Source organism: Meles meles, chromosome 2 (assembly GCF_922984935.1).
Source record: "Meles meles chromosome 2, mMelMel3.1 paternal haplotype, whole genome shotgun sequence".
Lineage (NCBI taxonomy): Eukaryota > Metazoa > Chordata > Mammalia > Carnivora > Mustelidae > Meles > Meles meles.
The window spans coordinates 48,841,849-48,865,941 of record NC_060067.1 but is presented as its reverse complement, the minus strand read 5'-3'; the positions used below and the strand labels follow the sequence as shown (position 1 = coordinate 48,865,941).

Below are 24,093 nucleotides of genomic sequence, written 5' to 3'. Positions count from 1 at the left end.
TTTGTGGCTTGTTTTTTTCATTTGTGTTAACAGTGTCTTCTGAAGAGCAAGAATTTTTCATTTTCATCAAATCTGATTTATTGATGTTTTTCTTTTATAGTTCATGTTTTTGTGTCCTTTATAAAAAATCTTTGACAGTTCAATATTACTAATATTTTCTTTTAGAAGTTTTATAGTTTTAGCCTGTACATTTAGATCTATGATCCACTTTGAGTTAATTTTTATCTATGGTGGAAGGTAAGGTACAGGTTTAATTTTTTGCTTATGACTATCAAGTGTTGTTTTTAAGAAAAGATTAGTCTTTCTCCAAGGAAGTTGAATGTCTTGCCCAATTTGTTGAAAACCAATTGACCATATATGTGTGGGAATTTCTAAAATATCTATTCTGTGCCACTTATCTATGTGTCTATTTTTATGGCATTACTATGCTGTCTTAATAACTGTAGCTTTATCATAAGTCTTAAAATCAGGTAGCGTCAGTCCTTTAGGTTTTCTTTTTCTGTTTGTTTTTTTCTGTTCGTTTTTGTTTGTTTTTTTAGTATTGCCTCAGTTGTTCTGGGTCCTTTGAAGTTCTATATAAATTTTAGAATCAGCTTGACAATTTCTACAAAAAAAAAAATCCTGCGGAGATTTTGATTGCTATTGCACTGAATCTATAAATCAATTTGGAGAAGACTGACATCTTGAAAATATTAAATCTTTTGATCCATGAACATGATCTAGCTCTTCATTTTATTTAGCTTTTCTTTAAGTTTTTCAGTAATGTTCTTAGTTTCAGAATACAGATCTTATAAATCTTTTGTTAAATTTATCCCTAGATGTTTCATATTAGCAGATGCTCTTGTAAATAGCTTTTTTTTTTTAATTTCACATTTCGGGGCATCTGGGTGGCTTAGTGGTTAAGCATCTGTCTTTGGCTTGGGTCACGATTCCGGGATCCTGGGACTGAGCCCTGCATCAGGCTCCCTGCTCAGAGGGAAGTTTCCTTCTCTCTACCACTCCCCCTGCATGTGTTCCCTCTCTTGCCATCTCTCTCTCTGACAAATAAATAAATAAAACCTTAAAAAAAAAACACTTCACATTTCAATTGTTTTTTTTGGTAATATGTTAAAATATAATCTGGTTTTCTATGTTGACTTTGGGTCCTACAGGCTTACTGAAGTCACTTAGTTTTTATGGTATCTTTTTTTAAGAAATTTTACAGAGGACTTTCAGTACAATACTCATAGAATGGTGAGAGCAGACATTTTTGCTTTGTTTCTGGGAAGCATTCATCATTAAGGGAAATGTAGCTGTAACTATAGCTTTTGCTGTAGATACCCTTGCAATTGAGATATTTCCCTTCTCTTCTTAATTTGATGCCTGTTTTTATCATAAAGGAATGTTGGATTTTGTCAAATGTCTTTTCTCCATCTATTGAGATAATCTTATTTTATATTTTTTGTCTTTTAATATGGTGAATTACATTGATTGGTTTCAATCATTAAATCGACCTTGAATTCCTGGGATAAACCACATTTGGTCATGATGTATTATCTTTTTTATTTATTACAAGTTTCAATTTGCTATTATTTTGTTAGAGATTTTTGTATCTGTGTTTATGAGAGTTACTGATCTGTGGTTTAGTTTCCTTTTCTTGTATTACTTTGGCTGATTTTATGTCAAAGTAATGCTGGCCTCATAAAATAAATTCTGAATTATTTCCTTTGCTTAATTTTTATGAAAGTGCTTGTCTAGAGTTGGCATTATATTTTTCTTAAATTTTTTTAAAGAAAAAATTTTTAGAAGTAATCTCTACAAACAACGTGGGGTTCAAACGCACAACCCCAAGATCAAGAGTTGCATGCTTAGCTAACTGAGCCAGGCAGGCTCACCATTTCTTAAATTTTTGATAGAATTCACCACTGCAATCATCTGGGCATGGAAATTTCTTTTTGAAAATGTTTTGAAACTATGATTCAATTTCCTTAAAAGCTGTGGACTGTTCACATTATCTATTCTTACAGAAGCCTTGGCAGTCAGTTCATGTCTTTTAGGGGAATTTTCCATTTTGTGTATGATGTCAGATTTATTGGTGTAAAGCTTTCATGATATTCCCTTATTAATATTTTTATGTCTGTAAGATCTGTAGTGATATTATTCATATATTCCTGATATTGGCAATTTTTTGTCTTTTCTACGGAGACTTATGAATTTCATTGATTTTTTTTCCCTCAAATAACCAGCTTTGATTTCATTGATTCTCTTCACTTTTCTGATTTCAATTTCATTAATATCTTCTCCTTTCTTTATTTTTTTTCTTCTGTTTACTTTGAGTTTATGTTGCTCTTCTTATTCCTTATGGTAGAAATTTAGATCATTGATTTGAGAACTACCTCCTTTTTTTTTTTAAGATTTATTTATTTAGTTGAGGGAGAGAGACAGCATGAGAGAACGTGAGCAGGGGGAGAGGCAGAGGCAGAGGGAGAGAGAGATTCCTCAAGCAGACTCCCTGCTGAGTACAGAGCCCAATGTGGGGCTCAATTCCAGGTCCCTGAGATCATGACCTGAGTCCAAATCGAGAGTCGGCCATTTAACCAACTAAGTCACCCAGGTGCCCCAAGATCTACCTCTTCTCTTACAGTTAATGCCATATAGTCCCACAGATTTTGATGTTATATGCTTATTATTATTCAGTTCAAAATATTTTCTAATTTCCTCTGAGATTTCTTCATTGATCAATGGTTTGTTTAACAATGTATTGTTTCTTTTCCAGCTATTCTTGTTGCTTTATTTTTGTTAACTTCTAATTTATTTCCACTGTGGTCAGATAATATATTCTGTAAGATTTCTATATTTTGAGTTCTATTGAGACTTGTTTTATGACTCAGGATATAGTTTATCTTCATAAACATTCCATGTGTCCTTCAAAGGAATGTGTATTTTGTGATTTGGGGGTATAGTGTTCTATGTTAAAACATTTATAAAGTGTTTTGTTATTCAGGTCTTCTGTATACTTACTGATTTATTTTTAGTTGTTTCATTACTGAAAGAAGTGTGTTCATGTTCACATTTTGCGGGTTTGTTTATTTCTCCTTATTTCTATTTATTCTATCTTCCTGATTTATTGTCCCTTTTAATGTAATGTAGTGTCTTTTTTTTTGTCTCTTGTAACACTCTTTTTCTTAAAGTCTATTGTGCCTGATATTAATAAAGCTACTCTAGCTTTTTTATTCCTCATCTGTATCTTTTGGTAATGTGCTACTTTTAGAAAATATTATTTATTTTTAAAGGTTTCTTTCTAGCTTCTTCTAATTTTAAAATCCAGGCAGTTTCATCAGGGCTGGCTTTTTCTCACCAGTGTCTGAGTCTCTGCTTTGCTGATCACAGCATGTGCTTTGTCTCTCCATTGGTTAATCCAACACTGTCTTCAGAACAACAGAGCTTTTGCAAAATATGCGTTAGCACAGACTTAGTAAAGGAAAGTCAAGGTGAAAGCCAAAATATTATAGTGTCTACTCATTTTTTTCCCCTTCAAGGGGTTTCACATGGTAACAGACTGAACTCCAACTAACACCTGCCAATCCTGAGCACTAAGGCCAATTTTAGTTTGTTTTGTGTTTCTTCATTGCTTGTATTTGGACCTCAGGTACCCAAAGTTGAATTAATCATTCTCTTCAGTTCATGGCACACCACCACTGCTCTTTTTTAATTGTAATACTTTTCCTTTGCCCCCCCAGTCTTTCTCCCAGTCCCTGCCTCTGAATACTTCACTAACCACTCTAATAGTCTGAGCCAGTGATACATGATTGGAGCCAATGATTCTTAATCCCCAGTAGTTCCTCCATCTCCACCAGGAGACACCTGTAAATGTTTGAGAAGTTTTTGGTTGTCCTGAAAATGTGCTACTGGCATTTAGGAGAGAGAGACCAGAGATGCTGTCAAGCATCCTACAATGCATGGGACAAACCCCCACAACAAAGACGTTTAGAACCCCAAATGTGGATATCACTATATCCACAAGGCTGAGAACTACTTATGCATCTGGAAAAAAAAGTATAAATATACTCACACAGAAATATATACATATATTATGTGTGTATACAAATGCATGTGTATATAATACTCTCTGGGAGTTTGATTTTTAATTTACACTAATAGTGTTGAGATACAGATCTTATTCAGTTTCTTACTTTTTTCATGTGTTAATATATTTGTTGACATCTTTCTATGTGGCTGCTCATAAATCTAGTTCTTTTCTTTCTGACTATTGTATTGTTTTCCATTAACATTCATCTGTTGCATCTGTTGTCCTACTGATGGACATCCAGGCTGCTCTATCTCCTTGCTCTGTGAGACAGCACTGTGATAAATATCCTCTCTCATACACATCCCCTGTCACACCTGTGCAATCTGTGGAGCCCATCCTTAAGTGTAGGCTTGCTGGGTAATAAACAATTCATTTTCACTAAGTACATTACTGTCAAATTATGTACCAGTTTGCCCTCCTGCTAGCTAGGCATGAGAGCTTCTATATCTCAGACTATTATTTTTCTCATTTTGTGAATATGTGGATATGAAGTAATAGCTTCCAATTTTAATTTGTATTTCTTTGACTTCAGGTTACATTGAGCTGCCTTTTATCTACTTGTGAATTGTTAGATTTTTCTCTTTCCATGAATTATCTGATCAAATGCTTTGGATATTTTTTCTACTGGGTTTTCTATTGTGGTTGATTAGTGTGCACTCATTGCACGTTGTAGTTATTGATCTTTTGTGGTGATGGATATTGCAAATGCCTTCTCCTAATCTGTCAACATTCTGCCAATTTTGTCTATGGTCATCAGAACAGAAATCCTTCACTTTTGAAAAAAAGGAAATCTATCTACTCTTTAAAAAATCCTTTCTAAGTCAAAATCAGTATAATACTGTCCTACATTTACTCCTACTAGCCTTCCAAGTCTGCCTTTCACAGTTAAGTCTTTAATTAAATTTGACATTTTTTTGTATAAAGGACGTACAGTGTGCATCTTATTTTTCTACCCACGAATAGCCAATTTCCTAACTCTGTCTACTAAATATTCCATTCTTAGTCCAGCTGGTTTGTGATGACACTTTATCATACACCAAATGTCCATTTGTAACTGGCCTGTTCCTGGGTTCTCCATTGTTCCCCTCTGAACCATTTGTCCATTACTTCATAACAGCCCCCACTGTTTGCTTTACTGTGCTTCATAGTAAAACGATGTTTGATAAGTCAATTCTCTTTCCTCTTTTTTTTTCAAATTTTCTTTACCTATGCATTGACTTATATTCTTCCATACACATTTTTTTTAAAGATTTTATTTATTTATTTGAGGGAGAGAGTGAGTGGAACACAAGCAGGAGGAGCTGCAGAGGGAAAGGGAAGAACAGGCTCCCCGCTGAGGAGGGAGCCTGATGTCAGGTTCCATGCAGGGCTCAATCCCAGGACCCCAGGGCTGCATCCTGAGCCATAGGCAGATGCTTAACCCACTCAGCCACCCAGGAGGCACCCCTCCATATGTTTTAAAAGCAGTATGCCAGTTTCTCACAAACACAAATTCAGGACTTTGACTGAAATATTGAATGTGCACATTAATTTTGAGGAGATTAACATATTTATGTTATTATTCTATCCATGGACATGGCATAGTACTTTATATCTTCTTTTATGTACTTCAACATTTTTTAGTTTTCTTTGCAAAGATCTAGTGAATTTACTATTGGGTTAATTATTGGACATTTAAAAACTGTTGCTATTATAAAGGAAATTAATATTTTAACTATTTTGTATTTTTTAGTATAGGAAATACTAAATATTCTATACTGCTGGTAGAGGAAAACACTATTTTTTTAATTGACATTTTATCTTACATTTTTTTAGACACTTTGATGGGACTTCAAATGAGTCACAACTTTGCATCTTCTTCTACCAAAGAATGGAAAGAAACACTACCACTTCCCCAGCTAAGAGGCTTGACAATGATTAAGCAGTAGATGAATCTGGGAGTCGCTCTCAGCTTTGCCAAAATGCGGTCACTAGGAATAAAGAGAAGGAAGCCTAAAGCATGGGTTGTAAACTCATATACCTAGGTGGGCTAAATCACCGAGGTGTAAATCAGTAGGGAACTGTGGGACTGGGTAAACAAGAAAGTACAGCCTCTATCTAAAAGAGGCAGACCCTCTTAGCTTCAGCTAATTCTTGTCATGCAGCAATGAAAGCTATTTTTTTAACGTGTTCAGATTTTAATAGGAGAAGCCCTAAATTTTTGATTTTAAGATGTTAAGAAATTATTCAAATTTTTAAAAATATTGGATGGGCCAAAGAAATCGCATCTGTGTGCTAGATTTGTTTCACAATCTGCTGGTCTACACCCCCTGGTCTAAGAATGTTCTAAACGGAGGAGACAGTAATAGGGAAGTAAGTGAACATCAACTCTGGACCTCACTCTTCCATTTGTTTCCCCCACCTTCACCCCATGTTGACTTCATTGTACAGGGTTCTAATCCAGTCAGCCTAACACTAACCTCGTAGGAAGTGAATTTAGAACTTGAGGAGAGGAAGGAGATTGAGGCTTGAGAAGGTGTGAGCTAGACCCAGATCTTACAGGCTGAGAACTCCTGAGAGAACAAGTGCCTAAGCTGGGACATGAATTGATGTGTGAACTGCCTACCAGCTTCACCTGTAGTAGTTTGGTGCTGGAGCAACTCCAGCTCTTTCCAGCATGACCTGGAGATGAGCATGTTTGGACAACTGTCTCAGATCAAGATGGCTGCCACGAGCCCGTGTTCTGGAAGTGAACCACTTCCCACAGTGTCTTGGGTTGGTATTATGGGGCTGAATTGTGTCCTCCCAACATTGAAGTCGAATACTCAGTATCTCAGAATGTGGTTGTATTCAGAGATGTGGCCTTTACAGAGATCATTAAGGTAAAATGAGGTCATTAGGGTGGGCTCTGATCCAATATTATAATGTTCTTATAAGAGGAGATGAGAATACAGACACACACAGAGGAAAGACTGTGTGAAGACACTGGAAGAAGACACTTGGCCATCTAAAAGCCAAGAAGAGAGGCTTCAGAAGAAAACAGCCCTGCTGCACCCTGATCGTGGACTTCCAGTCTCCAAAACTGTGAGGAAATACAGTTCTGTTGGTTAAGCCCCCCAGTCTGTGATACCTTGTTATGGCAGCTCTAGAAGACTAATACAGCTGTGTTCCTTGGAAATAGACTCTGAGATGCAGGGTTGCATCTGGAGTTTTACGGGACCAGTGTCAGGAAATCCTACACAACAACAAGGGAGGCAGAATGAGGTAGAGGGAGAAATTGAACTATAATGAGGTTGCCACCAAGGTGGTGTTCTGGAGTTGGGATGCCCTTCAGGGCTCTTCCAAAATAAGGCAAGAAAGCTTTTTTTCCTACATAGGTCATTCTTAAGGTGAGGGATAGTGCAAGGTGATTCCTTCCCCCCGCTCCACTCCCCAAAACATTTGGGAAGGTCTGAAAATATTTTTGGCTGTCACAGCTGGGTGTGTGTTTGTGTGTGTGGTGGGGGAAGCATGCATGGGTGGCACCTAGTGTGTAGAGCCCAGGGATCCCACTGCTAAGTATTCTATGACGCCCAAGGTAGCCCTTATAATAGAGAGTCATCGGTCCCAAATGTCCGTATTTCTGAGGTTGTGAAAGCTTGCCCTACATCAACAAGTCATTGGGCATGAGGTGTTCTTACAAGGACATAACCTTGGACAGGTTCCTAGAGCTGATGGCAATTCCCAGTGAGCAGTCTGACGTCTTATGATCCCGGCAGCTGAAGAGTGAGTGTTTGTCATGAAGGGAGGATCCAGGTAGAGCAAAGAGCCCTTTATCTGGACTGTCAGACTTCTCTTTCCTTTTTTTTTTTTTTCCTAAGATTTTACTTTTAAGTAATCTCTACACCCAATGTGGGGATCGAACTTACAACCCTGAGATCAAGAGTTGCATGCTCTACCAGCTGCACCGGCCAGATGCCCCTCAGACTTTTCCTTCTAATAAAAATAATAACCAACCATGTTCAGGACACCATCTTGGGGGTTTTACCTACGTTATCTCATTTAAGCCACATGACAAGTTAGGAGAGTTGGAATTTATTACCCTTATTTTATAAACAGTAATCCAAGACCCAGAGGGCATTCATTACTCATCCAAGGTTATCGACCTCAAAAGTTACAGAACTGAAATCTGAATCCAGGGCCGTCTGACTCCGAAGTCTGGCTCTGTTGCAAGCAGGGAAGACAACCTTTGGTAATACAAGAACAGTCTACATGGTACACAGAGGAGAAAGAGCATGGACGGCAGACGTTACCCAGAACTGATATAAATACAGCCCCCACATACCCAGAGCCCTGACATACTATCTGGTACCATAAAGATATTGCAGGGGGCAGACTTTGAGCATGGGATCCCTGGAGGGGAGTTGCCTTCCATCTTTACATCTGTAAACAGTCATGGGTTACCAGAAATAATCCCTCTCATCAGGAGGACTCTCCTTTTTTTTTTTTTTTTTTTGGTTGCCTCCTTAAGGAACATGCATGCACCTTGTAGGAGGTCCATGGACTTAGTAGGAGGACAACAGTAACTACGAAAAAGAAAGCAAGCCACGTCCCAGGAGTCAACAGTATAAAAATAATTTTTATTTGCTACTGTAAATAAAGTAGTGCAAAGAGTAGTTTGAACCCACAATATTGCATTACTGATTTATTTACTACCTTAGCAGCATACAGTGTACGGACAGTCTGCTCTTCCTCTTCTTCTCTCTCTCTCTCTCACACACACACGCACACACAACCCCTTACACAGACTCAGGCAGGCATAAGGGTAGGGATGGAACTATGAGCTAAAGGCTTATTTCCTGCACATTCCACTGCCACCACTCTATTCTAATGGGAAATTCATGGAGAAGACTACAGGTAAATATTAAGAATTTTCTAAGTGGTATTTTATGGAGTAAATTGAAAAGGAAATGATATCCAACAATGTCATTATATGATTCAGAAGCACAATCCTAGAAAAAGTCAAGGAGAAAAATGTAAACCCATTTACAAAGCCATTGCCTTCCCTGCATTTCCAGCTACAACCGATTTCTTTCAAGGTGCCTTGGAACTGCTGGGTCTTGGAAGTCAAATTGAAATCTGCCTTTTGGACTTGGAGGAGCAGTGCTGTGACCAACACACATCTCGGAAGATTCTCAAACTGATAGAGAGGTCACAATTTTCTGTTCTTTAATGAAAGGGAACAAATAAGTGGCTAAGGTTCTTAAAACACATCTCAGTGTGTAAGGATTCAGATACGCCACAGGGCAAACCATGACCCCGCCCCCCCATACACACAGTCACTAGGGAGGGACTCTGCAGTGACCTAGTCAACCTCGTCAACACACCCCTGTGATCAAGATGTTCCTTGTATTTGTCTGATAACCTTCGGTTTACCCACTGCCTGTACTGGGTACTTCCTTGTAATCAGATTTGATGGAAAAAAAAAAAAGACGCCAAGTGCAAAATTCGCATCCAGTTGACAAGACATGTAATGTGTTTCTCAGTATAATGCCCTAGCCCCAACTTTCCAATACCAGCTGCTGTCGGGGTTCTCGCTTATCGGGAGAGACCTGGAATGCACAGTTCACTCTCGAGGCTCTGCGTTATTATGGACGGTGGGCTGGTCCTGAACAGAGGCATCTGTAGCTGGAGTCACAGCTGGGCTTGTGGAGAGAGGTGTGGGGTCTGTGGAGGCCCGGGCTGGTGTCGGATGGGAACCGCTGGCTGCAGAGACACATGGACAGCAGGTGTTGAGTATTCAAACCAGTGTAATGCGGGACACACAACCACACCTAGACCCTAGCAAGCCAGGGCAGATGCTTCTGGTCCAGTGGCCCTGACACTAAAAGATAAGTAACTCTACACCCATTATCTAGGTTCCTTGGACTTTGGTGTCCCCTATAAAATGGCAGACTGGAATAGATGTTCAAGGATATCTGATGGTTCTGACGTCTTGGGATTCTAAGTTCTGGATTTATGCTGTGATGCCCAGGCAAACATCTGCATTTAAAGAAAAAAAAGAAAGAGAGAGAGAGAGAGAGAGGAAGAGAGAGAAAGAGAGGGAAGGAAGGAAGGAAGGAAGGGAGGGAGGGGAAGGGAAGGGAAAGGAAAGGAAAGGGAGGGAGGAAGGAAGAGAGAAAGGGAGGAAAGAAAAAAGAAAGGAAGGAAGGGAAAGAAAGAAAAAAGAAAGGAAGGAAGGGAAAGAAAGAAAAAAGAAAGGAAGGAAAGGAAAGAAAGAAAAAGAGAGAGAAAGAAAGGGAAAGAAAAAGAAAGAAAGGGAAGAGAGAAAAAGCTAGAAAGAAAGAAAGAGAGAGAGAAAGGGAAAGACTCTCTGGTCTATGTTTCCTGTGGTCATTTTTTCTTCCAAAGGTGTTGACACAATGAAAGCCATGAATTATACCAGTCAATCAGAAAGGAGTGCTCATTTTATTCACATTCTTACTCACACTGGATGAAGTATCAAATTTGGTTTAAATTATGTTATTTAAATAAATGCATATAAGTCTTAGAAATCATAATTATTAGGTTTAATTACTTATCAATCTACCTTTAGTAAGAAGATTGAACCACCGTAACTATTAGGGAAGCTTATGAAGTTTTGTACTTTATGTCAGCAGTTTTCAAAGGGCGATTTTGGTTCCCAGGAGACAGTGGGCAACGTTGGTAGATGTTGTTAGTGGTCACAGCTGGACAGCAGGCTGCTGCTGGTGGATTGTGGGTAGAGGCCGGGGAGGTAACAGATCCTACAATGCATGCGATAACCTGCCTACACCAAAGAATGATCTGGCTCCAAATATCAGTAGCTCTGAGATGGGCACACCCCGTTTTCTAGACCGAGGCTGAGACGCACCCTGGTTCATAAGATCGTGGGATCTGGAAACTGGCCACTCTCCTTTATCAGTTATGTGACTTGGACAAATACCCTGCTCTCCTTCTGCCTTTAAAAAATGGGGAAAATATGAGGTGCCTGGGTGGCTCCAGTCATTAAGTGTCTGCCTTCAGCTCAGGTCCTGGGATGGGGCCCCACCTTGGGCTCCCTGCTCGGCAGGAAGCCTGCTTCTCCCTCTCCCATTCCCCCTGCTTGTGTTCCCTCACTTGCTGTATGTGTGTGTCTCTCTCTGTCAAGTAAATAAGTAATATTTTTGAAAAAAAAATGGGGAAAATAAAAGTATCTACACCCATGCTGAATTGTTGCAAGGACTAAATGAGTTAATGTATACGAAGTGCCCAGAGGAGGCAGTTTGCAGACCAGTGGGACACACGGCTAACACAGTAGCCGGAGTTTGTGCAAACGACTGCTCACGGGTGTTTAATTGGGGATCTCACTCAAGCTCAGCGGTCCCCAAGTCTTAGACATGTTCAGTAGGTGGGGCTGTTTGTAAAGGTGCCTAATGTCCATACTGCAATGTACCAACCCTAAGAAGATGACACCACCTGGACAATCTGACTTCTAGATAAACTCTTCGAGAGTTCCATCTCCACAAGGCCATTCCAGAGACTTCAGAAATGAGCTTCAAAGCCTCTGGATGTTCTGGATATGGAATTTCCTAGGAACCCCTTCTCAGAGCTACAGAATATTTTGCGGATCCGGAGATGATTTTGAAAGGACAGGACAGTGATGGTGGTTGGTAGGATGGGGGATGTGATGTTTCTTGGTTAAAGCCATCACTCTGGTGGGTGATCTCACCAAGGCAGGGAGCATAAGATCCAGTGACATGGCACAAAGACCACTGGCTGGAGTCAGGAGACCTGGTCTAGGCGAGTCTCATTTATCTGCCACTAAGAGTGACTTTGGGGTAGGTACTGAGTGGCAGACATTTCAGTACTAAAATGCCTGCATCTCACGTGTCTCAATGTCCACATCTGTGAACTGAAGGACTTAGATTGGATGGTGTCCAGTCTAAGGGGCCTGAGATTTACGTTTCTGATGATCTCTGAGGGAGTTCACAAAGTACTAAGGTACGCATTTTTTTTTCCCCTTTCAAGCTCTGGAAAAAAAAAAAGTTTAAATCACCATGGTAACAAGATAAATCAGCAATCAGTTTTCTGATTAAAACAAAAAAGTGCCAATGTGTAAATGTAGAAGAATGTGTAATTAGCATTGCCACCATTTAAATCTTCTCATAAGAAAGAACATTAATAGAAACGCTTGATGTTTCTACAGTGAATCTGTTATTATCCACATGAGAATGCTCCCCCTTCCAACAGGGGGTTCGCAATCACTGGACAAGCCCCCCACAGCCCATCATAATTTTAAAGTGGCCTCTTTGTGTCTGCTCACCTGAAATGAGTGCTAATTTGATTACCAGCCTGGAATCAAGGTAACCAGGAAAATAAGTGTGCCGTTTCAAAAATTAGAGAGCATATTCCAGAGCCAAATCGAAGTGATTTTTGTATTACCTGACACTTGGGGGAAGGGGACTATTTTCTGTACCTGAGTGAGACTAACTGAAAGCTGGTCCTAAGTGGGGTAGACCAAGGTGGGACAGACTCCAGCCCACAGGCCAACCAGGGCTCACTGCCTCTTTTTGGATGGTTTGTGGTCTACGAAAGGCTTCTCCATTTTTAAATGGTTGAAAAGAAATCAAGAGAGGAGTAATATTTTGTGACAAGTGAAAACATAAGAGATTCTGCTTTTCACATCTGTAGTAAAGTTTAACTGGAAACGAGCCACGCCCACTCATTTTCATGCACGCTCAACGGCCACCTTAGCCCTATATTGAAAGCCAAGAAGTTGAGATGACCCTCAAAGCTCCAAATGTTTATCATCTGGCCCTTTGCAGAAAAGGTTTGCCAACCCCTGTTGTGGACCATTGTAGGAAAGAGTTGTACTTGCCAGGTGGCCAGATGGGAGCATAAAAGAAAAGAATATGAGGGAATATACTGGGTTAGTCCCGAGTTAATAGAATGTTTGCAAAGACGGAGTCCAAGGGGAAGGGAGTGGAGAGGGGCAAGCCCCAGAAATCCTACGCAATGAAGAAGATCTAGCCTACTTCACCTGGGCCTCTGGATCTAGCGGGATCCCAGGACAAGTATAAGATTCATATCATTTCAACATTTCTCATGAGGAAAACTACTGGGTCGGCGCCAAGGGTGATGAGAAAAGTGAAATCTCTCCATTAAATAGCTCTGACTTGAAGGCTACTACTTTTTTCATGAACGCCACTTTCTGAGATTTCACTGTAATTTTAGGAGCAGCCTCATTCACTGGAAATGTAGATGACAGGAAAAGAGTAGAAACAGTTTCATGAAATCTTAGTCCTACCATCCTACTCGTTTTCAAAGACCACTGCACTAACCGCTTGGGCAAAAAGAATGATTAGGCCTCAATTCTGGCTGTTTTGAATAGAACAACATTGGTTTAAGAGGTTACCTCGTCACACCCAGGGCCTGCTAGTTCAGCCAGGTCTCGCTCTATGCCGTGCATTCTACTGAGAAATCAAGTTTCCGGTAAGACTGGTAAGGCAGGGCTCTTTCTGGAGGGTACCTTCCATTTTGTCCTCCTGTCCTCTCTTTGCCTTCCTCCAGGCAGCCAGCCAGCCCCCGTTCTTTCTCGGTCTCTGGGGGGGCTTTTGTTTGGTAAGGACAAAAATGGAAATTGTTCTAGACATACTTTGCTTTGGGAATTTTTTTGTTGGTTTTTTTTTTTTTTTAACCCAAAAGCCTGAGTCCATTAAGGCAATTATGCTTGGCAGCCCCAACAGGGAGGGGAGAGAAGAATGCTTCAGAGACTCAGCGAGGCAGGGAGAGGAGTGTCTGGAGCCTGGGAAAGTGGCTGAGCCCGGTTGTGGGTTTTCCTGGTGGCAGCGAAGTCCTCATTGTGGCCCCTCAGCAATCTCAGGAAGAAAGCATGGGGGGACAAAAGGTGAACGGCAAAGCCAATGGGACTTCTTGGTGACCAGAAGCTGCACAGCCAGTGGACTTGGAGGGACAGAGGAGGCCCAGGGCAGTGTGCATTCTGCTATCAGGCTGGCGGTCACATGAGTGGTCCTGGCGCCACCCAAGACCCAGGGATCCCAGAACTCCCCTGGGAGGCATCAGTCTCAAGAAAGACTGAGCTGCTTGGTAGAACGCCAGCCAGGAGACAAAAAGAAGTCCCCTTAAAGGACACAAGAGATATGCGGTATTTTTCATATATTTGTCTTGGTTCTCCTGAGAGCCTGGTCAATATCTTTCAGATGCTTTAAAAAAAGAATTTGATGTTTTAGAAAGAGTCTAACAACACACAAAAACCCACGGGGCTCTGGGAATTATGTCTGTTACTGATTCAGCCCAAGCTGGGTAAGTACAGATGCCACTTGGAGTCGGTGTACTTGAACTGCAAGTGGGATGCCCCCAGGGCATTAGCTGTCAGCTCGCATTTGTTGAGTTCTAAGCACTTTACACCCTGTTACCTGGTTATTGGCTTCTTTCAACTACAATGGCAAGTAGGTGTACCGCTATTGCTGCTACTTCACAGAAAGGGAAACTGAGGCACAGATGGGCTCCCTCCGTTGCCCAAGGTCATGCAGTGAGTGGCAGGGCCAGAATCTTGGCAGCATGACTCCCGAGTCTGTGGTCTTAGCTACTGTCTCACACTGCTCGCCTTCTGAACACGGGACAGTTTCGTGTGTCAAACGCGGTCGAGTGTGGACTATATACCACAGAGCACATAAACTCAGGAGGAAAAGGAAGGTAGTTGGAGCTGAACGCAAAATGGATGAACAGTTCAATTTAGAAGTTTGGCCATAAATCACTAATTTTTAAAAACAACTGACCAGAATAATGCAAATCGTGAAATGACAAAGATGCCTAACTTAGAGGAGAATCCTTATACAAGGCTATTTAAGGGAAGCTCCTAACTTTCAAATCTGGTCCCTCTTAACTGTCACTCAGCACCCAGACTTCATTCCTGTGCCGGCTTCACACCAGCATCCGCTAGAGGGCACCCCTTTCCCCAGGGCAGGTCCGGAGACCTCAGGCATCAACCAGGTCATGGGCCAGGCACCAGTCCCAGCAACTCTGCCCTCTGACCCTCTCTCCTGCTCTTCTGTACCTCTCTGGCTCCTGCCCCACTGCCCAGGCACTGAGAGAGGACCTTCCTATTTCAAAATTTGGCTTTTTTAAAAAAGATTTTTTGAAAAAAAATATTCATTGGAGAGAGAGAATGAGCAGGGGGGAGGGTCAGAGGGACAGGCAGACTGCGCACTGAGCAGGGACTGATTCAGGGGCTCGAGCCCAAGACCCTGAGATCATGACCTGAACCAAAGGCAGAGGCTTAACTGCCTGAACCACCCAGGTTCCCCGTTTCTAAGTTACTGACAAATTTGCACTTATCTTGAGGACTTTAAAAATATGAAAATAATTTACTATGTATTTTAACTCAACACTAGTTCTAACAGGGGTGGTAGGCACCACTTATAGCATGTTTTGGAAATAATGTGGAGACTTTTTTTTTTTTTTTTTTACACTTCTAGGCCCTCCGCAGTCAAAGTGTGGTCCATGGAATAGCAGCGTGGACACCACCTCAAACCTTGTTAGAAATGTGGAATCCCAGAGCCAGTCCCTGGACTCACTGAATCAGAATCCTCATTAGACAAGTTCCTGGGGTGATTCATGTGCACATTATAGTAAAGAAGTATGGGGCTAGAATTTACATACCGAAATATGTGTCATTTTATTATAATTCATTTCTTTTTATTTCTCCTTTATATTGCTGTTAGGGTGCTACTTTTAAAAATATGTGTGTGGGGGCGCCTGGGTGGCTCAGTGGGTTAAAGCCTCTGCCTTCGGCTCGGGTCATGATCCCGGGGTCCTGGGATCGAGCCCCGCATCAGGCTCTCTGCTCAGCAGGGAGCCTGCTTCCTCCTCTCTCTCTGCCTGCCTCTCTACCTACTTGTGGTCTCTCTCTGCCAAGTAAATAAATAAAATCGTTAAAAAAAATAAAAATAAAATAAATAAAAATATGTGTGTGGTGACAGGATAATTCATTTCAGGTCCCAGAAATGTGCTACGAAATATTTTTTTATACAAGGGAACAAAGGTCAGAGACAGAATGGTAACCACTGTTTTTAAAATACTGTTGACCCTTGAATAACTCAGGTTTGCACTGGATGGATCCACTCACACAAGTTTTTTGTTTTTCGTGGTATGTTTCGTTGTTTTGTGGGGTTGTTGTTGATAAACATAAGACAGCACCGTGAATGGACTTTCCCCTCCTTCTGATTTTCTGAACAACGAATTCTCTTCTCTAACTTACTTTAATATAAGAATATAGAATGTTATGGAGGACATTGGGAGATGGAGAGAAGGAAGTTGAGGGAAATTGGAAGGGGAGGTGAACCATAAGAGACTATGGACTCTGGGGGAGCCTGGGTGGCTCAGTGGGTTAAGCCGCTGCCTTCAGCTCAGGTCATGATCTCAGGGTCCTGGGATCGAGTCCTGCATCGGGCTCTCTGCTCAGCGGAGAGCCTGCTTCCCTTCCTCTCTCTCTGCCTGCCTCTCTTGTGATTTCTCTCTGTCAAATAAATAAAATCTTAAAAAAAAAAAAAAAAGAGACTATGGACTCTGAAAAACAACCTGAGGGTTTTGAAGGGGCGGGGGTGGGAGGCTGGGGGAACCAGGTGGTGGGTAATAGGGAGGGCATGTATTGCATGGAGCACTGGGTGTTGTGCAAAAACAATGAATACTGTTACGCTGAATAAATAAATAAATAAATAAATAAAAAAAAGAATATAGAATGTTATATGTATAACAGACAGAATATGTATTCACTGACTGTTTATGTTCTTGGTGAAGCCTCTGGTCAACACGAGTTAGTAGTATAGTTTCGGGGGAGTCAAAGTTACACGCAGAATTTTAGCCGCAGGGTAGATCGGTGCCCCTAGCTACCCCCCTCCCAAACCCAGTTGCTGAAGGGTCAACTGTATCACAAGTCTGAAAAAGTTTGAAATCCTGCTGCCCTCTGTCCTTTCTTGGACATCGTTTTGTGATTTGGGGCAGACCCCTTCATCTGTTTGGCCTCAATCTCTTCATGTGTAAAATGAAGGGCATAGAATTAACTTAACTTTAAGAGCCTGTCCAGACTTGTCTAAGGCCAGCAGCCTGGAGGGAGGCATGCACAGGAAGTGAACAGCTTTGCAAAAAATGCAGAAAACGTGAGAAAGAGCAAAGGATACTCAGCAAAGGGGAAAAAGAATTATCAAAGGGTAAGCGGGCCAGGGAGGCGAGAATGTGGAGAGACTGATAATGCAGATGGGAAGACAGGAAAAAGAGACGGCTTCTGATAAAAGCAATTCCACCAGCCCATGAATTTTCATGGCTACCAGCTGGCATAAAATCATAAAGACAATTTTCAGCTCCTCTAACGGAATTGCATTTGTAATAATCATAACAATATTTCTACAGAGTAAAAATGACAAAGATAATTTGAAATGGAAAACACTGACAAGATGCAAAATAAATGTGCTCTACCTGGCAACAAATTTAGGGACAGGACAGAATTTGCATGAGGAAAATTTATAAGCCAGCATATGATGGGGCATCAAATCTGGCCAAGTTTTGATGGCTCCTTGTTAACCTCCTCAGGTAAATCAGAGGGAAATGATTCTGCGCTAGCCTCTTGTAACAGAGACTTCCTTCCCTCCATCAAATCTGTGATGAGACGCACTCCTTTCGCTTTTCATTATCTGGTACACGGATAGTGGCTGAGCGTGTGTTCCAATGCCATGTCCAGTCCTAATTTTGCCCATTTGTAAAGGTCCCTCCTGGTCTGCATAAGTAACTATGTCCTTCTGCAGCCGTCCAAGAGGGTGGCAAATTGTAATTATCCACTGACCGAGGTTCACAACTTTGAGCACCTACTAAGTGTGAGATATCCCACACGATGCACTAAAGCCTTCCATCGTATGTCCTGATAGGGGAGACAAACATGAGTTCACATTTGCTCAGATGGTTTTATATGCCAGGTAAATATAAGGACCGAGACTACTTGCAGTAGTCACTTTGCTAACCGTCATGTGTGTTTTTCACCGAAGCCTTTGAACATCCCTGGGAAATAGCAACTATTAGAACCTAACTTTACTCTTGGAAAATTGGGAAATCAGGAAGGTGAAATAACTCACCATAAATCACACCACTAATGAGCAGCTGAGCCTGGACTCCAAGCCCGCTACTCCAAGCTACGCTGGGTGTCCATCTCTTTAATGATGGCCCTACGTGAGCTTGGAAAAATAACAGTGACTGGCGGAAATCACACTAAACTAACTGTCACTTCATCTTCCTCCTCAGCCCCTCCTTCTGAATCCACACGGCTGGGCATTTTAACTCATTGTGAGGACTTCTTTATCATCCCACACATTTGATTCCTTGACTGGAATAAATAGGAAGAATTCCTGCTGGAGAGGGCTTCAGAAGCTGGGTTCTAGGGCAATAGAGATAGGATATTGATGTTGGATGTATTTTCAATGGGAGAAGACATTTTTGTTCAATTTCTAAAGCTTCTTATTTAAGAAAAAAATCCTTGCTTACTTTGACAAACATAACAATAACTGGGACCTTCCATCAGCCAGAGATGATGGTACCCCCTGGGGGAGCCCACCCCGCCATGAAGGACCCATCTAAACGAAAGGAAATAGCATGGTCAAAGGCATGAGGAGGGAGAGCATCTCTCTCTCTCTCTTTTTTTTTTTTTGTAGGGAAAAAGAATCCCTCCATTTTTATCTTGCCACAGCTTCTTAGAAATTTTTACCTGAAACAGGTAAAAATTTCTAAGAAGCTGTGGCAAGATAAAAATGGAGGGATAAGTCAATCGGAGAAAGACAACTATCATATGATCTCCCTGATATGAGGACATGGAGAAGCAACATGGGGGGTTAGGGGGATAGGAGAAGAATAAATGAAACAAGATGGGATTGGGAAGGAGACAAACCATAAATGACTCTTAATCTCACAAATAAACTGGGGGTTGCTGGGGGGAGGTGGGATTGGGAGAGGGGGAGCGGGCTATGGACATTGGGGAGGGGAGGTGAACCATAAGAGACTATGGACTCTGAAAAACAACCTGAGGGTTTTGAAGGGTCAGGGGTGGGAGGTTGGGGCAACCTGAGGGTTTTGAAGGGTCAAGGGTGGGAGGTTGGGGGAACAGGTGGTGGGTAATGGGGAGGGCACGTTTTGCATGGAGCACTGGGTGTTGTGCAAAAAGAATGAATAATGTTACACTGAAAAAATAAATAAAATGAAAAAAAAAAAAAAAAGAAATTTTTACCTGAAACAGACTGGAAATACTGCATGGTCCAGGCGATCAGTACAGACAGTAGGAAGGTTCCCAGAAAGTAGATCTGCAGAATCCAAAGCACGAGTCAGATGGCTGATGAAGGGCAGGGACCTCGAGGGCAGGGCTGGGGAAGATAGCACCTACCAGGGCAGAGCGCAGGACGGCGCCCCAGATGAGCCGCAGGTGAAGGTAAAGCCAGGCCAGGGAACAGGGGCTAAAGGACTCCTCGCTGCTCTGGTTCCAGCACCTGCGGACAAAAAGACAGGGAATCCAGAGGGATCCCCCTGGCAAACCTCGGGGGCATCGCCCATGACCCGTGTTGTCAGATCCTCAATCTCCCCCTCCTGCGTTGGGGAAACAGGCACGCTTGAGGTGAAAAAACAGAGACATGAAGCCCATTCTAAAGGGTTGGGGCCCACCCTGAGATTCCAGGCTCCTAGCTGGAAAAGATCAGTCCTGTCCTTAATAAAAAGCTAGTGGGTCAAGGAGGACCCCGACATGGAGCCGCCAGAGCAATACTCCTGTCTGAGTGCTGGTCCAGAGTGCGGACATCAGAACCCTTCCCTATCCTGCAGAAAGGCACGGTCTAATCAGACGCATTATTCTTTCCATTCTCGTGGAAAACCTTGGTCAGCACTTTAACTTCTGATCAAGCACATTCTGTATAGTAAGCCTCAGATGCTAAAAAAGGGGAATAGTTTGGGTCCAGCTGAGTGTTCTTGAATCAGAACAAATCCTGAGCCCTTTTCATAACAACTGGTGTTACGTAATAAGAGAAACTCTGACTTTAACCAAGAAGCGAACGCCACCCACTTGGGTTCCCCCAGATTCCACAGCATTAAAGAGGCCTCCAAACTCACCTTTCATACAGTTCCTGGAGGATGGAGATGTTATTAGAATGGATAGTTGGGTCAATTTCCAAGAAATCCAAAATATGGTGTGGGATTATAGCACCTTCCTCAATGAGCAGAGCCAGGTTAAAAAAACCCTGAAAACAAGCCACAGACCAAACTCATCAACTCCTTATAATAAACCCCAGAAACACACCCTTCATCAGAATGTAAACTTTTACAACCTCTAGGTTGTTGTTTTGGGTTGTTTTTTTTTAAGTCCCTCGAGCCAGATGGTTTTGTCATCTTCATTGATGGATTGTTTCCCTAAATATATGCATCTGAGAAATTTATTTGCAGGAGAACCGGGAGGCTTTCAGAAGATGCTGTGTCCCATCTGCTCAGAAGCCAGTCAACCAGGGGAATCTGTCCTTTCCTGCTCACTCTCTCAAGACAGAACTCACTGGAAAATGTGCCCTTGTGTCATCAACAAACCAGAATACCAAGTTGAAGGCAATGTCTATCACTTACAGATTATGCTCTGGGATACCATCAGCGTGTCAGAAATTGAACAGAATGTTCTTGTAGCTGGGGGTGCTCCTCCTGACTGGCATTCTAACGTAGAGGATCTCTCTCTTGCACAAAGTCACATACAGGGGTTTGTCTCTGCTCTCCCAGGCCAGTGTTTCCACACTTCTTCTCACGATCCTCTTGGCACAGCTCCACTCAGATACAATTCCCTACCTCTTCCTTATACACCTTGTTCTCCAGCCTCAGAGGTAGGACTTGCTTTAATGGGCTGTGCAGATCTAATTTAAAAAACCAACAGAGTTAAGAACCTGACAGGGAGGAGCTCCATAAGGAATGGAAGCTGCTACTCTATCTGAGGAGAGGCACAGTCCATCAGGAACGGAGCATGTGGCCGGACAGAGAAATCAACAAAAAATGATGTGTTACTTACCACTAGGGATTTACAAGTGAAATGGGATTGTTGCCCTTCAAAGAATTCATGGTCATGTTTTAATGACTTATATCCTCCCTTTGACCTTTCATTTCAGTTGCCACGGACAAGGATCTCAGTGAAAATCACCCCCAACAGGTTCTATATACCAGGCCTCTCATTACCATCCTATGCAATAATCATGAAAACATAACAGCAGCTAACATTTTCTGAGTGATGCTATATGTGAGGTACAGTTCTACATATATATATATATATATTTTTTTTTTTTTTCCCTAATGCTCATAACAGCAAATTGAGATAGGTACTATTAGCCTCTCTGTTTTATAGGTGACGATGCTGGGACACAGAGAGGTTAAGGAAATTGCCCAAGGTAACACAGCTGGACAGGGCAAGAGCTGGAATTCAAATGCAAGCAGACAGGGTCCAGAGCCTCAAATCTTTACCTTCATTATTCTGTCAAATAACCTCTGAATAGATGAAAGTGTTGAATCTTTGAGATGTACACAAAACACACACAAACATGGAGAAAGTAGACTCTTTCTCTACTCTTTAAAAGGAAGGTACTCTTAAATTTGAGATATTAGAAAAAAAGAAAAAAATCACTTTATGTAATTTTAATGTCTCTTGGAAAAATAGCAAAATATAAAAACATGGGAAAATAGACTAGGGGAATATTTGTATGCAGTGTAATAGCTTAAGGTCCATTATCTACTGGGAAATTATAAAGAACTAATTATGATTTAAATGGAGAAAAAAAACCATATCAGGGATGCTCTGGTGGCTCAGTCGGTTAAGCGTCTGCCTTTGACTCAGGTCGTGATCCCGGGGTCCTGGGATTGAGCCCCATATCAGGCTCTCTGCTCAGAGGGCAATCTGTTTCTCCCTCTCCCACTGCCACTTCCCCTGCTCCTGCTCTCCCTTTTACTCTGCTCTTTCTCTCTCCCAAATAAATACATAAAATCTTTAAAAAAATAAAACTATCAAACTTCCGGTAGATAAATAAGAAAAGAACATGAATGGAGAATCCACATAAAATATATAGTAAATGATCATAAAGTCTATGTAAAAATGTGCATTGTCACTAGTAATCAAACCAATGTGACATAAAACAATAAGGGAGTTATCAACTTGTAATTATTTCATTAGAATAATTAAAAGTGAAGTCATGAAAACCTCCTATGCTGACAAGGTTTCAGTTCTCTTCTCACACTCAGCCACTGCTTGGTAAGGTACTCCTTGGAAAACCCTTCCAGAAAGCACATCAGCCATATGCTATTATTATGCAGCCGTGAGACAATTTCGACTGACTGACTCAGTCATACAAGCCCTCAGATTATAAAGAAATTATTCAAATGGAGATAAAAAATGGAGGTAGGAACATGTCCACTAAAGCACTCAATAGCTTTGCAAAACAACAGGAAAAGGCCTCCGTGTCTTCCTTAATAGACAATAAATCCCAAAGGCAAGAATATTGTCTATCTTTTCTTCTCCCATCCCCACCACTAAGAAGTGTCTAAGACATGGCAGGACTGAATAAACAGGTGCTAAATCAATGAATAAATTAGCAAATGAGAATAAACGTCCACCAATAAGATAAAGCTTAATAAATTACAGCCATCCGCACAACAAAATATGGGGCAGAGGCTAAGAATAATCAATAACTACAGAGACTATGCAGCAAAATGCATACATCCCTGCAATATGAGAAAAAAGGTGCATTTTTTAAGGTGCACAGACACTGTTGCTAACATTACAGAGATACACTTGCTTGTAGACAGCAGTTGGAGGGGGATGGGAAGACAGGAGGGAGTAAAGCCCCCACCATGGAACTGGACTGCATCCTTTAATTTTTATTTTCCTTTAAAATTACATTTTAATGTTTGTATAACATTGTTTGTCCAAAAAATAAACATTAATAAAATAAATAAAAAAAATAAAATAGTTCCCCTAAATTTGAGTGCCAACAGATATCATTGAAGGGAGGTTGGCTCTATACCGAGTCCTTTTAGCATCGACTCTGATTTTATTCCAGAAGAAATAATTATAGGAAGGGTCATGTCCATTGAGGGTACTCAGTGCTGAATGTCTAATAACATTCAATCCTCATCCCTATGAGCTAAATGCTATTATTAACCCCAGTTTCCAAATGAGAAAACACCAACTCAGTGATTCAGTGACTTGCCAGGTAGGAATAGCAATGAAGTGGTAAAGATATGGGGGTTTAACCCAAGTAAAGAAACACTCAGATGTAGTACCTCCTTAAAAAACAAAAACAGGGTGCCTGGGTGGCTCAGTGGTTTAAGCCGCTGCCTTCAGCTCGGGTCATGATCTCAGGGTCCTGGGATCGAGTCCCGCGTCGGGCTCTCTGCTCGGCAGGGAGCCTGCTTCCCTCTCACTCTCTCTGCCTGCCTCTCTGCCTATTTGTGATCTCTCTCTGTCATAAATAAATAAAATCTTAAAAAAAAAAAAAAAAAAAATCTTTAAAAAACAAAAACAAACAAACAAACAAAAAAACTAAGATCGGGATGAGATTCCAACCTTTGCTCTGTAATCAAACCCTGAAGCACAACACCAGAAACCTGGTGTCTAAGAAGACATCAAGCATGGGGCACCTGGGTGGCTCAGTTAAGCTTCTGCCTTTGGCTCAGGTTATAATCCCAGGGGCCTGGCTTGGAGGTATTGGGCTCCCTGCTCAGTGAGGAGTCTGTTTCTCCCTCTCCCTGTGCCCCTCCCCTTGCTTCTGCTCTCTCACTCTCTCTGCCAAATAAATAAACAAAAACTTAAAAAAAAAAAAAAAAAAGGAGGCACCAATCATTGTGACTTCCATTGTGAAAATGACCCTGAGATTCTCATAGGAGAATTCTGATTAGAAAGTGTCAGAGAGAGGGAGGAACCACAGGATCGTCACGAGCTCACCACACTAATAATGATCATTGCAAGCAAGATCTACTAAAGGATGCTAAAATTACTGGACAGA

The 24,093-nt window shown here is 41.5% G+C and overlaps 1 protein-coding gene across 1 annotated transcript in view; it reads right to left on the bottom strand.

Annotated features, from left to right (window-relative positions):
• Positions 1-8,646: 8,646 nt before the first annotated feature.
• Positions 8,647-24,093, bottom strand: part of SEL1L3 (SEL1L family member 3) — a 102,978-nt gene continuing 87,531 nt past the window's right edge. Inside the window, exons 21-24 of the mRNA XM_045989701.1 lie at positions 20,183-20,310; positions 19,467-19,569; positions 19,314-19,386; positions 8,647-9,793 (exon numbers count right to left, since the gene is read on the bottom strand). Coding sequence (XP_045845657.1) covers positions 9,654-9,793; positions 19,314-19,386; positions 19,467-19,569; positions 20,183-20,310 — 444 coding nt within the window. The 3' untranslated portion in view covers positions 8,647-9,653. The remainder of the gene's footprint in view (positions 9,794-19,313; positions 19,387-19,466; positions 19,570-20,182; positions 20,311-24,093) is intronic.